General features: G+C 35.6%; 1 protein-coding gene across 1 annotated transcript in view; it reads left to right on the top strand.

Annotated features, from left to right (window-relative positions):
• NAV3 (neuron navigator 3) overlaps positions 1 to 15,571 on the top strand; it is a gene marked incomplete at its 5' end in the record, with an annotated part of 304,732 nt that overhangs the window by 241,363 nt on the left and 47,798 nt on the right. Inside the window, one exon of the mRNA XM_023559140.2 lies at positions 6,784 to 6,867. Within this exon, the coding sequence (XP_023414908.2) occupies positions 6,784 to 6,867 (84 nt within the window). The remainder of the gene's footprint in view (positions 1 to 6,783; positions 6,868 to 15,571) is intronic.

Below are 15,571 nucleotides of genomic sequence, written 5' to 3'. Positions count from 1 at the left end.
TGGAAACATTATTAAGAACTTTCAGGACTGCTTCTTTCTTATTTTTTATCGCTCCTCAGACATAAATCTCTCTCAAACAATAATACAATAGAGGATTATAGCATTTGACTTTGGGAGATAAAATATTCACGTCCCTTGCATCCATCAGCTCAATTTACCGAACAATTTGTTGAGCATTCAATTAATTAAAAAAAATAATAACAAATTCTAAATTTGGAAAGCTTAGCTAAATTGTAGATGAGACACAGTTCTCTGTAAAACCTTGGCAGACTTTTCATAGCAGTTTAAAAGGATATTTTTACTGACTCCAAAAAGCTCAGAATTGCAAAAATGATGATAATTGAGTCCATCAATTACATTAACATTTATTGAATATCTCTCCATGTATCAAGGAGTACTCAGTAGATGTAGAATAATAAAGGAGAATGTGTGGCATTGTGCCTAGTCCTAAGGAACAGTAGTGTTAGAAGCAGCAGTGAGGGGTAAAGAAGCTCCCACTAATTTGCCATATGTCTCACTGCCTTCATTACTTATTAATCGGCTCATTTTCACCGTGAAGTTTTGGACTTGTTCCCTGCCTCACCCTTCCTACCTCTTCACAGCTCCGTTGAGTTTTCCTGTCTCCTAGACAGAGGATGACTTATCAGAAGTGAGTAGACGTAGTCCTACTCGGTATAACTTGAAGAAGAGATATTCCAAAATGTAAAAGTTTGTTTTCTTCTGCCTTTTCATTGTGTAATTTAAATTCCACAGGATATAAGTAAGTCATTTCACTCACAAGGTATTCATTTAACCAGGGCTTCGAACAGGTTCTTCCCGGTTCTACCATGGCTGAGGAAATGACACCAGAACAGAATCAAATTTTAAAATTTAAACATTTTTTTTTTTAAATTTTGGTGAACCGGAACCATAACTGAAATGGGGAAAATTATGGGCCGAAGTCCTTCTAGAAACTTAATTTCCCTCTTAGAAAACAAACGCAGCACATGCATTGCATAGCAACTGAATCTCTTGCCCCTCAGGTTTTATACACAGTCAGAAACAGCGCTCAAAGATGGCGGTCCACTGAGCCGATTTCCGGGTGCGGTGCTCTCCTGAGTCCTGGCTAATCCAATCTCATGCATCAGGATCCTGAAAGGACTCATTATGGCTCCTTTGAGTCTCCCATTCCAGGGCTTCTACCCATAATTTTTCCCGTTTCAGTTATGGTTTCAGAACACCCGAATTTTAGAAATTCAGATCTGTTCTGGTTTCATTTTATCAGCCATGACCGAACCAGTTCGAAGCCCTGATTTAAATACTGGATTTGAGTTGATTTTATCTTTCTATTTCTGGGAAAACAAAGTTAATTTTGGATTGACTGTATTTTTTATAGACGTTATTAGAGAATACTTTAAAATAATAGTAGGTTTTAGAGAATTGCTTAGATGACAATGGAAGATGACAGTATAATTTAGGCTGTATTTTGTTTCTAAGAAAAGCTCTTAAGGAAATAGCTAGAGACAACTATAAATCTTATAATATAGGCTAGATGTGTAGTAGTGTAAAACACTATTTTCTAGGTTCCTGAATTTATACTCAGAAGGCATAAAACAATGTAAATGCCAAAAAAAAAAAAAAAAATGGGTTTTATTTATCTGCCATGAAAACAGCTACCAGCACTATATCAGACAGTGTCCCATTGCCATTCATAGTTTTCAATGGCCAGTTTTTTCGGAAGTAGACTGTCAGGTCCTTCTTCCTAGTCTGTCTTAGCCTTGAAGCTCTGCTGAAAACTGTCTGCCATGGTGACCCTGCTGTTACTTGAAATACTGGTGGCTTAGCTTGAGTATCACAACAATATGCAAATCACTGCAGTACTACAAACTGAGAGATGTGCGGTGGGACAAAAACATAGAAATAAGTAACAGTTTAGTGATTATCAGAGGCTAGAGATTGTGGGTGGAGGGTGGTGGATGTGGCAATAAAGGGGTAGCAAGAAGGAGACCTTTGTGGTAATGGAACATCTTGACTGAGGTAGTGGTTACATGAATCTATGTATATGAATCTACATATGTGCAACAATGTTAAAATTCAAGTTTTATATATATATTTTTTCTATAATATATAAGACATAACCATTGGGCTTAAGGGGCTACATTGTGGTATCTTTGCAATTTTTTTCAGTCTCTATTTTAAAATAAAAAGTTAATTGAAAATCCCCACAAAGATCCTCCACAATTATTTTTTTAAAGAGGTCTAAGTATTAATTACCTGGGAGTTTCAACTTTATTCCATTATGTAGTGTTCCTTTATTTGGTGGTGACTTGACTTGTTAAAACTTTTTACCATCAGGTAAATTTATTGGCTGAAACTTTCAAAGATAAAATAAAAAGCTTCAAGTAATGAGGATACACGTTATCTTTTATTCTGTTAACAGAGCAGTTTATTAAAATTTACTTTAAGACTATTGCAGTACTGAAGGACTGATACAAACAGATGCATGTAAAATTACTTGAATGCCAATCTCGTTTCAAATATTTTTATTAGTGGCATTGTAGCTAAAAGGGATGGAGTCTTGTATAGTTATGTCCATTTGTGTTGTTAAGGAAATAGAGATTATTTCCTCTGGTTTAATCCCTGTTGATCTATTTCTATATATGTTTAAGCTACATGTATATAAATCAAATCAATTATAAAACCAAAACCAAACCCGTTGCCACTGAGTCAATCCCTGTAGGGTGCTATGAGTCACTATGAGAAATAAATTATAGGAACTGCATAAAATTATTTCTATATAAAATTTATTCAATATAAATTGAGATTTTTTTAAATGTATAGTTCCTGTGTAGAAGTAGAGATGTGACTTATAGTTTGTTCAGTCTGCAAGTGTACTTTCTACCATTTGTTTAAGTGTGAGTGGGATCTATATAATGATGATTGTTGTATAGAAATGTAATATCCATAATTCATAAGGACTAATTACAGTGTTTTTTGTTTTTAATTACAATGTGTTTGATTTTATGGAAAATATTTAACTTATTTAATACTTATTTTTAGCTGTCTAGTTATTCATTTTTATCCATTGTATGAATAATTCTATCAGGACTTAAATGATTTTCCTTAATTTGGGATATTTCTTATAGTTGATCCATCATAGGTTTGGACCTGTTACGATTACATTCTTATAGAGTCTACACTACAATCCTGTTTTAATTTTTAGGTTTGAATTTTAATTGGCTGTCTGCTAAAATATTTCCTTTGTTATATGGGACAGTTTTAAGTGAGAAAGATATCTAGTCAGCTCACCTCTCTATTGACTGGCAGAATGTAGCCTTCACTCAGTAGAATACGCATAAGCCTTCCCTCCTTTTTTGGAAACTGATAAGAGCGGCAGAAAGGCACAGGAAGATTGTTTTTAAAGCTATCCTAGAATGTCTTGAGAAAGAAGAAAGGATATGTTGGCAGGCAGTATTACCTAGCCTTCCCTGAATCGAGACCCACCACCAGACAGAAAACAAGAGCCCCACACAGAAAGGCAACAACAGATGTTTGGCCACACCGTACGATCAGCCAGGTACTCTGGCCTCTCGCCCACGCCATCAGGCAGCCAAGTCAGGTGGGATGCATTTGTTTTTAAATACCTCTTCTTCACAAATCTCAGCTCTTAGATAATTTGGAAACAGTCACTAAGGATAGTTATTGCTAACATTTTTCAGACATCACTGAATTGATTATATAACAAAACAAAAGATACTTTTTTTTTGCCTTTCAGCGTATAAAATTATTAACTTTCTTATTGATAATCTCCCCGGTATAATTTCTTTTAGGGTGATGTTCCACTTTTTGCTGTATTTAATATTTTTATATAATCTGGCTATTACACTTATTATTCTGTATCTCCTCTAAGAGAAAGCTATTTTTGTTGTTGTTTATTGTACTTCAGATGAAGGTTTGCAGAACAAACTAGCTTCTCATTAAACAGTACATGTATTATTTTGTGACATTGCTTACCAACCCCACAACATGTCAACACTCTCCCTTTTTGACCTTGGGTTCCCTATTACCAGCTTTCCTATCCCCTCCTGCCTTCTAGTCCTTGCCCCTAGACTGGTATGCCGCTTTAGTCTCGTTTTGTTTTATGGGCCTGTCTAATCTTTGGCTGAAGGGTGAACCTCAGGAGTGACTTCATTACTGAGCTAAAAGGTGTCCAGGGGCCATACTCTCAGCATTTCACCAGTCTCTGTCAGGCCAGTCAGTCTGGTCTTTTTTTGTGAGTTAGAATTTCATTCTACATTTTTCTCCAGCTCTGTCTGGGACCCTCTATCATGATCCCTCTGAGAGCAGTTGGTGGTAGCCAGGCACCATCTCATTTTACTGGACTTAGTCTGGTGAAGGCAGTGGTAGTTGTGGTCCATTAGTCCTTTGGACTAATCTTTCCCTTGTGTCTTTTTTTTTTTTTTAATTCTCCCTTGCTCCTGATGGGGTGAGAACAGTGGAGTACTTAGATGGCCGCTCACAGGCTTTTAAGACCCCATATGCTACTCTCCAGAGCAGAAGGTAGAACATTTTCTTTATAAACTGTGTTATGCTGATTGAGCTTGATGTTACCTGAGACCATGGTCCCTACAGCCCTCAGCACAACAATTCGGGTGCTCAGGGAGTTTGGATGTGTCTATGGAGCTTCCATGACCTCGCCTTGGACAAGTTGTGCTGGCTTTCCCAGTACTGTGTACTGTCTTACCCTTCACCAAAGTTACCACTTATCTATTGTCTATTTAGTGTTTTTCCATCCCCACACCTCCCTTCCCTTGTAACCATCAAGAACTGTTTCTTTTTGTGAGTAAACCTTTTCATGAGTTTTTACTGTAGTGGTGTCATATAGTGTTTGTCCTTTTGTTGACTTATTTCACTCAGCATAATGCCCTCCAGGTTCATCCGTGTTGTGAGAGGCTTCACAGATTCATTGCTCTTTCTCATTGTGTAATACTCCCGTTGTGTGTATGTACCATAGTTTGTTTACCCATTCATCTGTTGATGGGCATCTAGGTTGTTTCCATCTTTTTGCTGTTGTGAACAATGCTGCAGCGATCACATATGTCTATTCGTGTGACGACTCTTATTTAAGAGAAAGGTATTTTGTACATAAGAGTTTGGCTGCTCCACACAACATAGATGAATACCAAAAACTTAGTGTTAAGCAAAAGAAAAAAGTCACAAAAGAGTCATGCCATATGATTACACAGATAAAATTTTTAAAATTGGACAAAATTAAAACATAGTGTTGAGGGATAGTGGTTATCTTTGGGGAGGAAAAAAGGAGACAGTGATGTCGAAGGGACAAGGGAGGGCTTCTAGGGTCTTGAAATGTCTTAGATCTTGACTTGGCCAGTGGGTGCATGAATGTTCACTTTGTGATAAAATCAGTGAGCTGTTCATTTTGTGTTTGCTTTTATATATGTTTTGTCACAATTGAAAAAATTAAAATATAAGAGAAAGGGGCATAGCTTTACGCTAATTTCTGGAGATACTATGTCTGATGTAATAACATTCCTTTTTATTGAGAAAATTTTAAAGTATAAAATAATCCTCTTTTTTTTCTTAGGGTGTTATTTAGTTAAATCTGCTAACAAACATTGGTGTATAATTTTTAAGGTAATATATGTGTGTGAGAGTTAGAGTATCTGTGTATGTATATGGTAAAGAGAGACAGAAAGAGAGGGAGAGAGGAGTTGTACTGATGGACTGAAGATTAGCGGAATTATTACAAACTGCTTCCCCATATTGCCACATCAGGTAAAGAAAGGCAGTTCTACGTAAGTTCAGAGCTAAGAACAAAGACTGTTAAAGTAGAAGGTCAGCGAAAAAGAGGAAGACACTCAAAGAGACGGACTGACAGTGGCTGCAATGATGGTCAAAATAGCAACGACTGCGAGGATGGTGCAGGACTTGGCAGTGTTTCATTCTGTTGTACGTAGGGTCGCCATGAGTCAGAGCCAACTCAATGGCACCTAACAATAACAAAAACAAAGATAGCTTTGTATCATGATGCTAGTGGAAGGAACTCGTACATTCTAGATGTTACCTCTAATGGAATAAACTTCTAGTGCTCTAATTCTTAGGACTCTTGTGATCCATTTGATAGTAGGTGCCTCAGCCTTTCAGCTCTTCTAGAGCTACCAAGAGTTATATATATATACCTGTACATCCTTAGTTGAGATGAATAAAGTAGAAAGAAAAGTCCTTTTATTGAAACGAATGTGGAAAATGAAGACAATCCATTTCAATTCTATTCTTTCTAAGTAGAAATAGAGGAAAGATAATGTCAAAGCTGTCAGCAGATGTCCGACACTTGAAGGAGAGTATCATTACAATAGAGGAGCTAACAATATCTTCAAAGGTCATCATGGGAATATAAAAATGAGGAACATTTATCTATTGACTGTTTCAGTGACTTTCTCTTGAGCATTAAGCCTGAAGACATGGCAACTCAGAACTTTATTCAGTATTTTGAGTGTCAAATCTCTTCATGATATGCAAATCAGAAGGTGTTATTATTTGCAAAATACCATCCCCTTTTCAGCAGTTGAGCTCAAATTAAATGTCAGGAGACTGAAACACTGATTTTAAGAAGCAAAAGTTTAGGAATGATAAATGAAGATTTGTGTTACAGCATAGTCAGCATCGAGAGCTAATGATGATGGTCACAGTATTGAAAGAGTTGGAACACCTGAAATTAAGGGTTTTCAGCTATCCACATAAGGTTCTGACATTTAAAACATATCTCTTCTCTTTTCTTCACAGGCTCACCTTGTAGCAGCTTTTGAAAAGAGTTTAGGGAATATGACTGGCCGGTTGCAAAGCCTAACCATGACAGCTGAACAGAAGGTAAATTCAGGGATTGCCACTGGGGCTTGAAAGAAGACAGCAGGTTGCATAGGATGTTTACACAACACCTTGGAACAGCTCCTTAAACATAATACTACAGAGCAGTCATTGTATACTAAATTAGAACAATGAGAAGATACCAGCTTTTTTTTTCTTCAGATTTTAATTTAACAATTTGGGATTCAGATTAATCCATATTGGAAAGTACACACACATACACACACAGTTCTTTCTACACAGTCTATTATTTTACTTCTGATGGATTGAACTATTAAAAGAATACCAAAAGTTAAGAAAGAAAATGGCTATATAGGAGAAAAGTTAGAATATTCTAGGAGCGATTTGTTATGCAGTTGACAAGAACTGCATCCTGACAAGAGTGTTCACAAATGCACAGTCTATAAGCCCAGTAAGAGTCCATGGCTATAGGCTGAGAAACCCAGGGAGGATGCCTGGAATGAATATTAACTCTCTACAAAGTAAGGGGCTCTAGGTGACAGCATGTATGAAACAAGGGAAAATCCTGTATAATTTTGGAGTCAATGAAGACTAGTTGGCATCTGGAATATATTGCCTTTGAAGGGAATTTATTTAAGTTAAATCAAAAGTTTTAAGATAAAATAAGAATTTTATAGAATACTAAAATACAAGGAATAAAGCATTTTGTTCACAAAGACTGATGTATCAAAAGTCCAGACTGCCTGAAAAGAATCAGATCACTTTCCTTATAATGACTAGTAACTTACTTCCCTGCTATTAGTTTAGGTGGTCTTAACTTAGGTGCTATAACAGTAGTTAAGAGCTCAGCTGCTAAACAAAAAGTTCAGCCGTTCTAATCTACCAGCTGCTCACTGGAAACCTTATGGGGCGGTTCTACACTGTCCAGTAGAGTTGCTGAGTCAGAATTGACTTGATAGCAAGAAGTTTGGTTTGATTTTTTGAACCTAGGTCCTTGGATGAATGTCAGAGACAGGTGAAGCTTCTGAAGTCGTATGGACATTTTTATAAAAACTGTATATATGCATATATGAACAGTGTCCCCAGTTTTCTTCTTATTGTCAAAAGGATCCATAATCTAAAAAGTGTTAGATATTTTCAGAATAAACTCCTATACCTATCCATTAAGGATGGCTTTAATTTTGTCTTTAACTTCTATAAGGTATATTATTAGCTTTACAGAACTAGCGTATATTACCAAATGTGGTCAATTTGCTATTAAAAAAAAAAAGTTCTTAAAAACTGAATGAACAATCCAATTAAGTCATAAGCGAAAATGCAATATTCCTATCATTGCCTGGTGTAACTAGCAAACAGTATTCCATTTTCCCCTTATCTGCCATTCTTTTGCATAAATTTCTCCTGTCTATGAAAGAGAATACCATCCATCCCTGTTAAACCTCTTCTGGAAGGGCAGCTAACAAGCTCCTTTTGGACTCAGAAATTTTATCCGGATTTTTTTTTCCTTTTGTGAGGCAGGGGTAGTTATAGTTTGCCACTTCACAATGTAACATAAAAACCCAGCAAAGAGGATTACAAGGCCTTTTAGGGCAGTTGGATAGGAAAGAATAAAAACGTTGTGGTTCAGTAGGCCTGAGGGTGAATGTTGGCTGTGTCTCTTAAGAGCTGTGTAACCTTGGGCAGGTTTATGTAACCTTTTCTGAACTTCAAATTCATTGTTTTGTAAATGGAGATTTTAATAACTACCTTTTAGGATCATTATAAGGATTAAGTGAGATGCTATGATAATGTGACATACAGTAGGAAATTATCACTTTCCTTCATGTTTCTCTCTTTCCTTCCTCTGAAAAATATAAGATAAACCAAATTCATAAGTGGGCATATTCCAAGTATATTGCTAGAAAACAGAGTTAATATTTAAGCCTTAATATCTTTAAGAAGACAGAATTAATGGTTTTTTTTTTTTTTTTTTTTTTTTTGCCCTTTAATATTGCCCTCAATTCTTTTATATTTTCAAGTAAATTTTGTCATGGAAGGTGGAAAAATATGCAAGTATGGTAATTTATTATATCCAAGAATAATGCCTGAATATTTAAAAATACATCTACATAATTCAAGGAGTTTTATCATTGTGTTCACTGTCCTTAAAATAGCATTGCCAAAATTATTCAGTGTTCTCAGAAGATATCATCATATTTGAAATTGCCCTTGCAATTTTTTAAATTAATATCCTTTATTTTGTAGAGGAGTTTAACTCATTGCCATCAAGTTGGTTCTGACTCACAGTGACCCTATAGGACAGAGTAGAACTGCTCCATAGGGTTTCCAAGGAGCACCTGGTGGATTTGAACTGCCAACCTTTTGGTTAGCAGCCATAGCAATTAACCACTACACCACCAGGGTTTCCAGAGGAGTTCAGGTTTATAGAAAAATTGCGCAGAAAATACAGAGTTCACATATTTCCTTCTTTCCCCCACTGTCTACCCATAGTGTGCCCAATTATTAACATTTTGCCTTGATATGGTACATTTATCATAATCGATGAGTCAATATTGATAAATTATTACTAACTAAAGTCCATATTTTACATTAGGGTTCACTGTGTTGTAGAGTTCTATGGATTTTGCAAAATGAATAATGTCATATATCTACCATTACAGTATCGTATAAAACAGTTTCACTGCCCTGAAAATCCCCTGTGCTCCACCTTCACCTGAAAACAAAATGATTCGCCTTCTAACTGCAAGCTGTACTCACACGACATTGTTGATAAATATTTTATTAATCTGAGATTTAACACTTGCCTGGAGCCCTGGTGGGTAGTGGTTAAGTGTTCTTTGGCTGGTAACCGAAAGGTCAGAGGTTTGAGCCCATCAGCTGCTCCTCCAGAGAAAGATGTGGTAGCCTACTTCCATAAAGATAGACAGTCCTGGAAGCCCTATGGAGCAGTTCTACTCTGTCCTACATAGTGTCTCTAGGAATTGGAATTGACTTGATAGTAACAGGTTGTTTTATTTATTTATTTTTTCTATAGAATAAATCACAATATAATGTGGCACAATTCAAATAAAAATGACAGAATCTAACAAAAAGAGGAGAGGAATGACTTTAACAAGATGCTTGACTCTAGATAATCACTGCCAGAAAGCACTGAACTGAATTCAGTTCAAGGAAGCTAATGCACAAAGGGAAATTGCTTGGCACGTTTAGTTCTCATTTTTTGACTAAAGAGCATAATTTAGATTGAAGAGACAAACTTTTTTGGCACTGAATTCAAGGAGGAATTTACCATAAGTATTCTTAAATTGGGGTCATGAGATAACAAGTTATAAAATTGCTGCTCAAATAGACATTTCTTTAAAAGCTGAGGGCGTAACATTTAATCATATTTCAGTAAAGGCATTTCTTCAGGGACCTGAGATAAAAGGGTATATGGCTCTCCAGTGATCCAGCAGTCCTGGGAAAAGGCTAGGAGAACATAGAGCAGAGGTTTTCGAACTCTGTCCCTGGAGTTCCAAGGTTCTTTTATCCATTTAGTCATTCATTAAGTTTATATTGAATGCCTGGTATGTACAAGACACTGTTCTAGCTTCTGGAAATAGAGCAATGAACAAAAAAAGTATGACTGAAGAAGAATTGGTGCCTTTGGATTATGGTGTTAGTGAGGAATAGCAAATATACCGTGGACTGCCCAGAGAACCAACAAGTCTGCCTTGGAAGAAGTATAGCCAGAATGCTCCTTAAAAGCAAGCAAGGGTAATGAGACTTCATCTCACGTACTTTTGCCGTGTTATCAAGAGGGACTAGTCTCTGTAGAAGGACATCATTTTTGGTAAAGTGGAGGGTCAGCGAAAAAGGGTAAGACTCTCAAGATGGATTGACAAAGTGGCTGCAACGATGGGCTCAAGCATAGCAAAAATTGTGAGGATGGCCCAGGACTGGGCAGTATTTTGTTCTGTTGTACATAGGGTTACTATCAGTCAGAACTGACTTGATGGCACCTAACAACAACAACAACACAGTCTTAGGAAATATATCCATTAGCTTTTTAGGGCATAGAATAATGGGATATCATAATTTCCAAATTACTTACAGTACTGAGATTTGGTGAATTTAGGTCATCTGAATGATGATGGAGCAGAGCTTGCCAGGTTCAAGATTCACAAGATTTCAAAGCAAATACAGAGTGGAGAGCAGGGGGTGGAGAGTGTTCAAAGAAACTACAACTGGGTAGTATAAGATTAACTGAATGTCAGTGTGAGGAAGCAATAGACAAATTTAGTGGAATTTCTTGAGAGCCTTGTCTAGAAGTTCAAGTTGATTGTTGAGATTTGTCACCAAGCTTCAGTGCTGGGATTCTCAATCAGGCCTATGCCCAGGAGAAATTTGGAAATAGGTCAGATATAATTAGGAAATTAGTCTGGAAAGAATGCCTAGGAAGTTTGATATTCAAACTCTGTATTTGCTCATTTTATTTTGAAGCTTTCCAAGCCTGAAATGCTTGTTTAGCCTCAGAGACATGTACAAACAATTAAGAGATACGAACCCTACCTAACTCCTTTTACACAAAAAATTCTTTCATGGAAAACTAGAGTCTTACATGATTATCAGGCGTTTGGAGCACCATAACCTTGAATGCCTGATTGGAGAGGAATTAAACTTCAGTTTGGTCCTTGACTTTTAAAATATCATTTTTAAGAAGTAGCAGTGTCAACAAAAACATGATCTGAATATTTTAGTGCCAAAACCCTTTGCGGAATTATCCCAGCTCCAATCTTCTCTTTGGTATTTAATGAAGAAAAAAGAGAGTAGGAAAGTAGGTAATGAATTGGAAGAGTAAACTTTAAATCCATATCTTCTGACATTTTTCTGGGATGTTTTTAAAGGCTGAAAAGGAATTCTCAAAGCTTATTGAATATCTTCTATTAGGCTACTTTCTAAAAGAAAGAGACAGTGTGATATTATTTCAGATTATCTGATGACTTTGTATTCAATTAACTCTGGAAATTGTTTCTAACCATACTCTTCCCAATCTATACTCCCCTGCCCACACACCCCGTTCTCCTTCCCCCTAAAAAGGAATTCATGGTTGTGTGCTTGGAGGCAGCATTTCAGTAACAATTCATTAGAGCTTAAAAAAAAATAATAAATGTGAACAACAAATTATGACTACGAAGGGAAAAAAAGACTAGAAATAAACTATAGAAAAACAATTCCTAGATTACTATATCTCAGCAATGTTTTTATTTTACACTGCTATGTATTCGTCTCCATAATACTACTGAAAAAGAAGGAAAGGAACACCTGCTTTTGTTAGCATCCAAAGGAGATTCCACTGATTAGCCATATTGAGACTTTTTTTGTTTATAATGATTATTGACATTTTATAGGGCACCTCACTTACTAGATGATCAAACACCCTCTTGTAAATAAAAATGTATGTAGTAAAGTTGAGGTTTTACATTATTATTTGAAGGAGAAAAATGCCTATTTTGCATAGACCACAACATCTCAGCATAATCATCCCAACATTTACTGAGATAATAAATCAGCAGAAAACATTTCAATCACTAAGTAAACCAAATGCATTAAATCATCTAGAAGCATAAAGAAAAGGGACCGTTTGATTTATCCTGGAGGGAAAACTAAGTGGTTTCACATGTATGGAGGCATTTCAGTATGGCTTTTATGGAAAGGTTATTTAAAGCAAAGGGAAAATCATATGCAAAGTCTCAGAGAAAAGAGATGGTTCTAGCTTGAGTGACAAGGTGAGGGCAGATCTCATTAACTGAAACAAGAAATAAGGAATTTTTGCAGCTATGGAGAGATAATTAGTTCAGGTTTGAAAAGATTATGTCAATGTAGAATTTAGTATCTTTTTAATTAAAGATGATTACAACATTTTTTTTTATAACATTTTATACATACTTGCTTAGACTTATAAAGTCACACTTCCGAATTGCTAATATGAGTTTGGTTCAAATAATTTTTTCATAGGCGTGATTCTCCCATGTTATATAATGAATATATTTCTTACCTAGCTATTCCTCCTTTGGGTTTATTGCACCACACTGAATAACAGCTAACTTGTTAATAGCTGTTGTTTATAAAACTACACTTCATTTTAGAAAGTAACCATTCTGTTATGTCATATGCAACGTAATTACCTGAAAAAGGAACATTTCTTGAATATTCTACTTTTAATTTTTTAATAATTGTTTCCAAAAGAGATTTATGTAGAAAGGATTAAAGTTTACGCTGAAATAAGTCAGCTAACTCATAAAATTAATTTAAACTCTTTTAGACGTTTGCTCCAGACTTTCTCATTTCCATTTTCTCCTTTAAAGCAAAATCCAAAGTACATTTTTTTTATTTTAAATTCAATAACAAAAATTGGACTTTAGTTAAAACTTAACATGTATTCTAGTGTATATGTTATAGAATTAACATTTGAATTATATGATTCATTTACTATGTACCATAGGTATCATTGTTGTGGATATATTTCTGGAAAAAGCAGGATTAATTTCCAGTAAATATTTTATTTCCTAGGAGACTTATTTTAAATAGAAAACCACTTTAAATTTTGATAAACTTATCTATTACTAGTTGGGCAAAAGACAGAAAATAGAGCTTGGAGAAATTGAAAAATGATGATGAATTGGGTCTGAATTTTGTGGCATGACATTGGAAATTTATTTACCAAGACATTGGAAATTTATCATCTTTTACCTTTATGGTAAATAAATGCAAATGGAATTACAGCCAAGTATATTTGAAGACTCATCTATAAATCCAGAAGGTTGCTATTGATTTTTCATAATAAGATTCTTTGACTTACAAGCAATTAAAACTCTATCAGAGAGTTTGTTAAAAAAAAACAAAAAATAATTGTTCCCTATCAGGAATATGCCAGATATCCAATAAAAATAGGTGTATAAGTGCTAGATGTTGACTCTGAACCTGGATATCATTTCAATTAGAATCATCTTTTATTTTTATTTTTTTTAAGTATCTGAGGTTAAAATAGTTGCTGGACATTTCCATGTTTGAAGCAGTTTCCTGAAAAAGCAGTTGTCAGTAATTTTTGCCTTTTTCATATATTCTGGACAGCATTGAGTGGGGATAACCTAATTTTCATGGAGTGAAAAACTGAAGCCTTATTCTTTGGCTTTTCTGCCAAAGATGGTAGAGCAAGTAATTAATGATAAATACATTACCAAGAAGTTTTTCCTATAAGATGCTGAAAATGATATAATCTTTAGGATTAGCATCTCCACTAAGGATACCCCTTGCTATTGGGCTTCTGATAAAACCTGAAACTGATCTCCAATTCCCTTTTGTTTATTTAAATTATATTTTATTGTGTTTTTGGTGAAGGCTTATGCAGCAGTTAAGTTACCATTCAACAATTTCTACACAAATTGTTCAGTGACATTGATTACATTCTTTACAATGCGTGAACATTCTCATTATTTCCGTTTTGGTTGTTGCAGTTGTCTTTCATTTTCATTTTTTTTTTTTTTGAGGGGTAGGTTATGTTGTCTTCCTCATAATGCCTCATTTCTGGTGGTATAATTCACTTAACAAATAACTGTAAAGGACCAACTTTATACAGTGTGTTTCATCAGTACCTGTCTTAAAGGTACTCTAAATTCAATAAGAAAATGTAATTTTTTTTTTTAATAGAAAGTGAACTGATAAACTACTTTTGTTTTGATAGTTTAACTCATTTAATTACCAAAACCTGTGGCTGTAGAGTTGACCCCATAGGACAGAGTAGAACTGCCCCATAGGGTTTCCAATGAGCGGCTGGTGGATTCAAACTGCCAAGGCTCCTACTTAAGTACCTTATATTACATATAGAAGACCTGGCTGTGCAGTGGTTAAAGTGTTCGGCTGTGAACCAAAACCATCAGCAGTTCGAACCCACCAGCTGTTCCTCCAGAGAAAGACGTAGCAGTCTGCTTTCAAAAAGATTACAGCCTTGGAAACCCTATAGGGCCGTTCTACACTGTCATATAGGGTCGCTGTGAGTGGGAATCCACTCAATGGCAATGGATTTGGTTTTGGTTTAGTTATATTACATTTATTTCTACTCGCTTATTTTTTTTTTCTAATTTATGTGTTGATTCAGCCTGGTGAGATGGGTCTCTATAGTAGAATCAAGATATTTATTGGATGAAAAGTATCAGAATCTAATATGATGTTGATAAAACAAGAGAACAGGTTGAATTTAATAAGATGGTATTTAATAGAGCCGAGTTAATGATATGTTCCTTGCTTTACACTTGAATCAATTGCCCAAGTACAAAACACACAAAATGTGATGTCATTCATTTGACTAAAACTCAGAGTTTGCAGTTGACAGCAAATAAAATGTAATGCAACAGGGCAATACTGATAGCTGAATATCTAACATAATCATATACCAAAACCAAAACCAAACCATTGCCATCAAGTCAATTCTGACTCATGGCGACCCTGTAGGACACAGTAGAACTGTCCTATAAGGTTTCCAAGGAGAGGCTGTAGGATTCAATTGCCAGCCTTTTGGTTAGCAGTTGTAGCACTTAACCACTGTGCCACCAGGGCTTCAATGTAATCATAAGCAAAAACAAATAAATAAACCCATTGCCTTCGAGTTGATTCCAGCTCATAGCGACCCTAAAGGATAGAGTGGAACTGCCCCATAGGGTTTCCAGGGAGTGCCTGGTGGATTCCAACTGCTGACCTTTTGATTAGC

This window comes from Loxodonta africana, chromosome 4 (genome assembly GCF_030014295.1).
Source record: "Loxodonta africana isolate mLoxAfr1 chromosome 4, mLoxAfr1.hap2, whole genome shotgun sequence".
In the NCBI taxonomy this organism is placed as follows: domain Eukaryota; kingdom Metazoa; phylum Chordata; class Mammalia; order Proboscidea; family Elephantidae; genus Loxodonta; species Loxodonta africana.
Note: the sequence above shows the minus strand (reverse complement) of the source record. Positions and strands in the feature narration are given on the sequence as shown.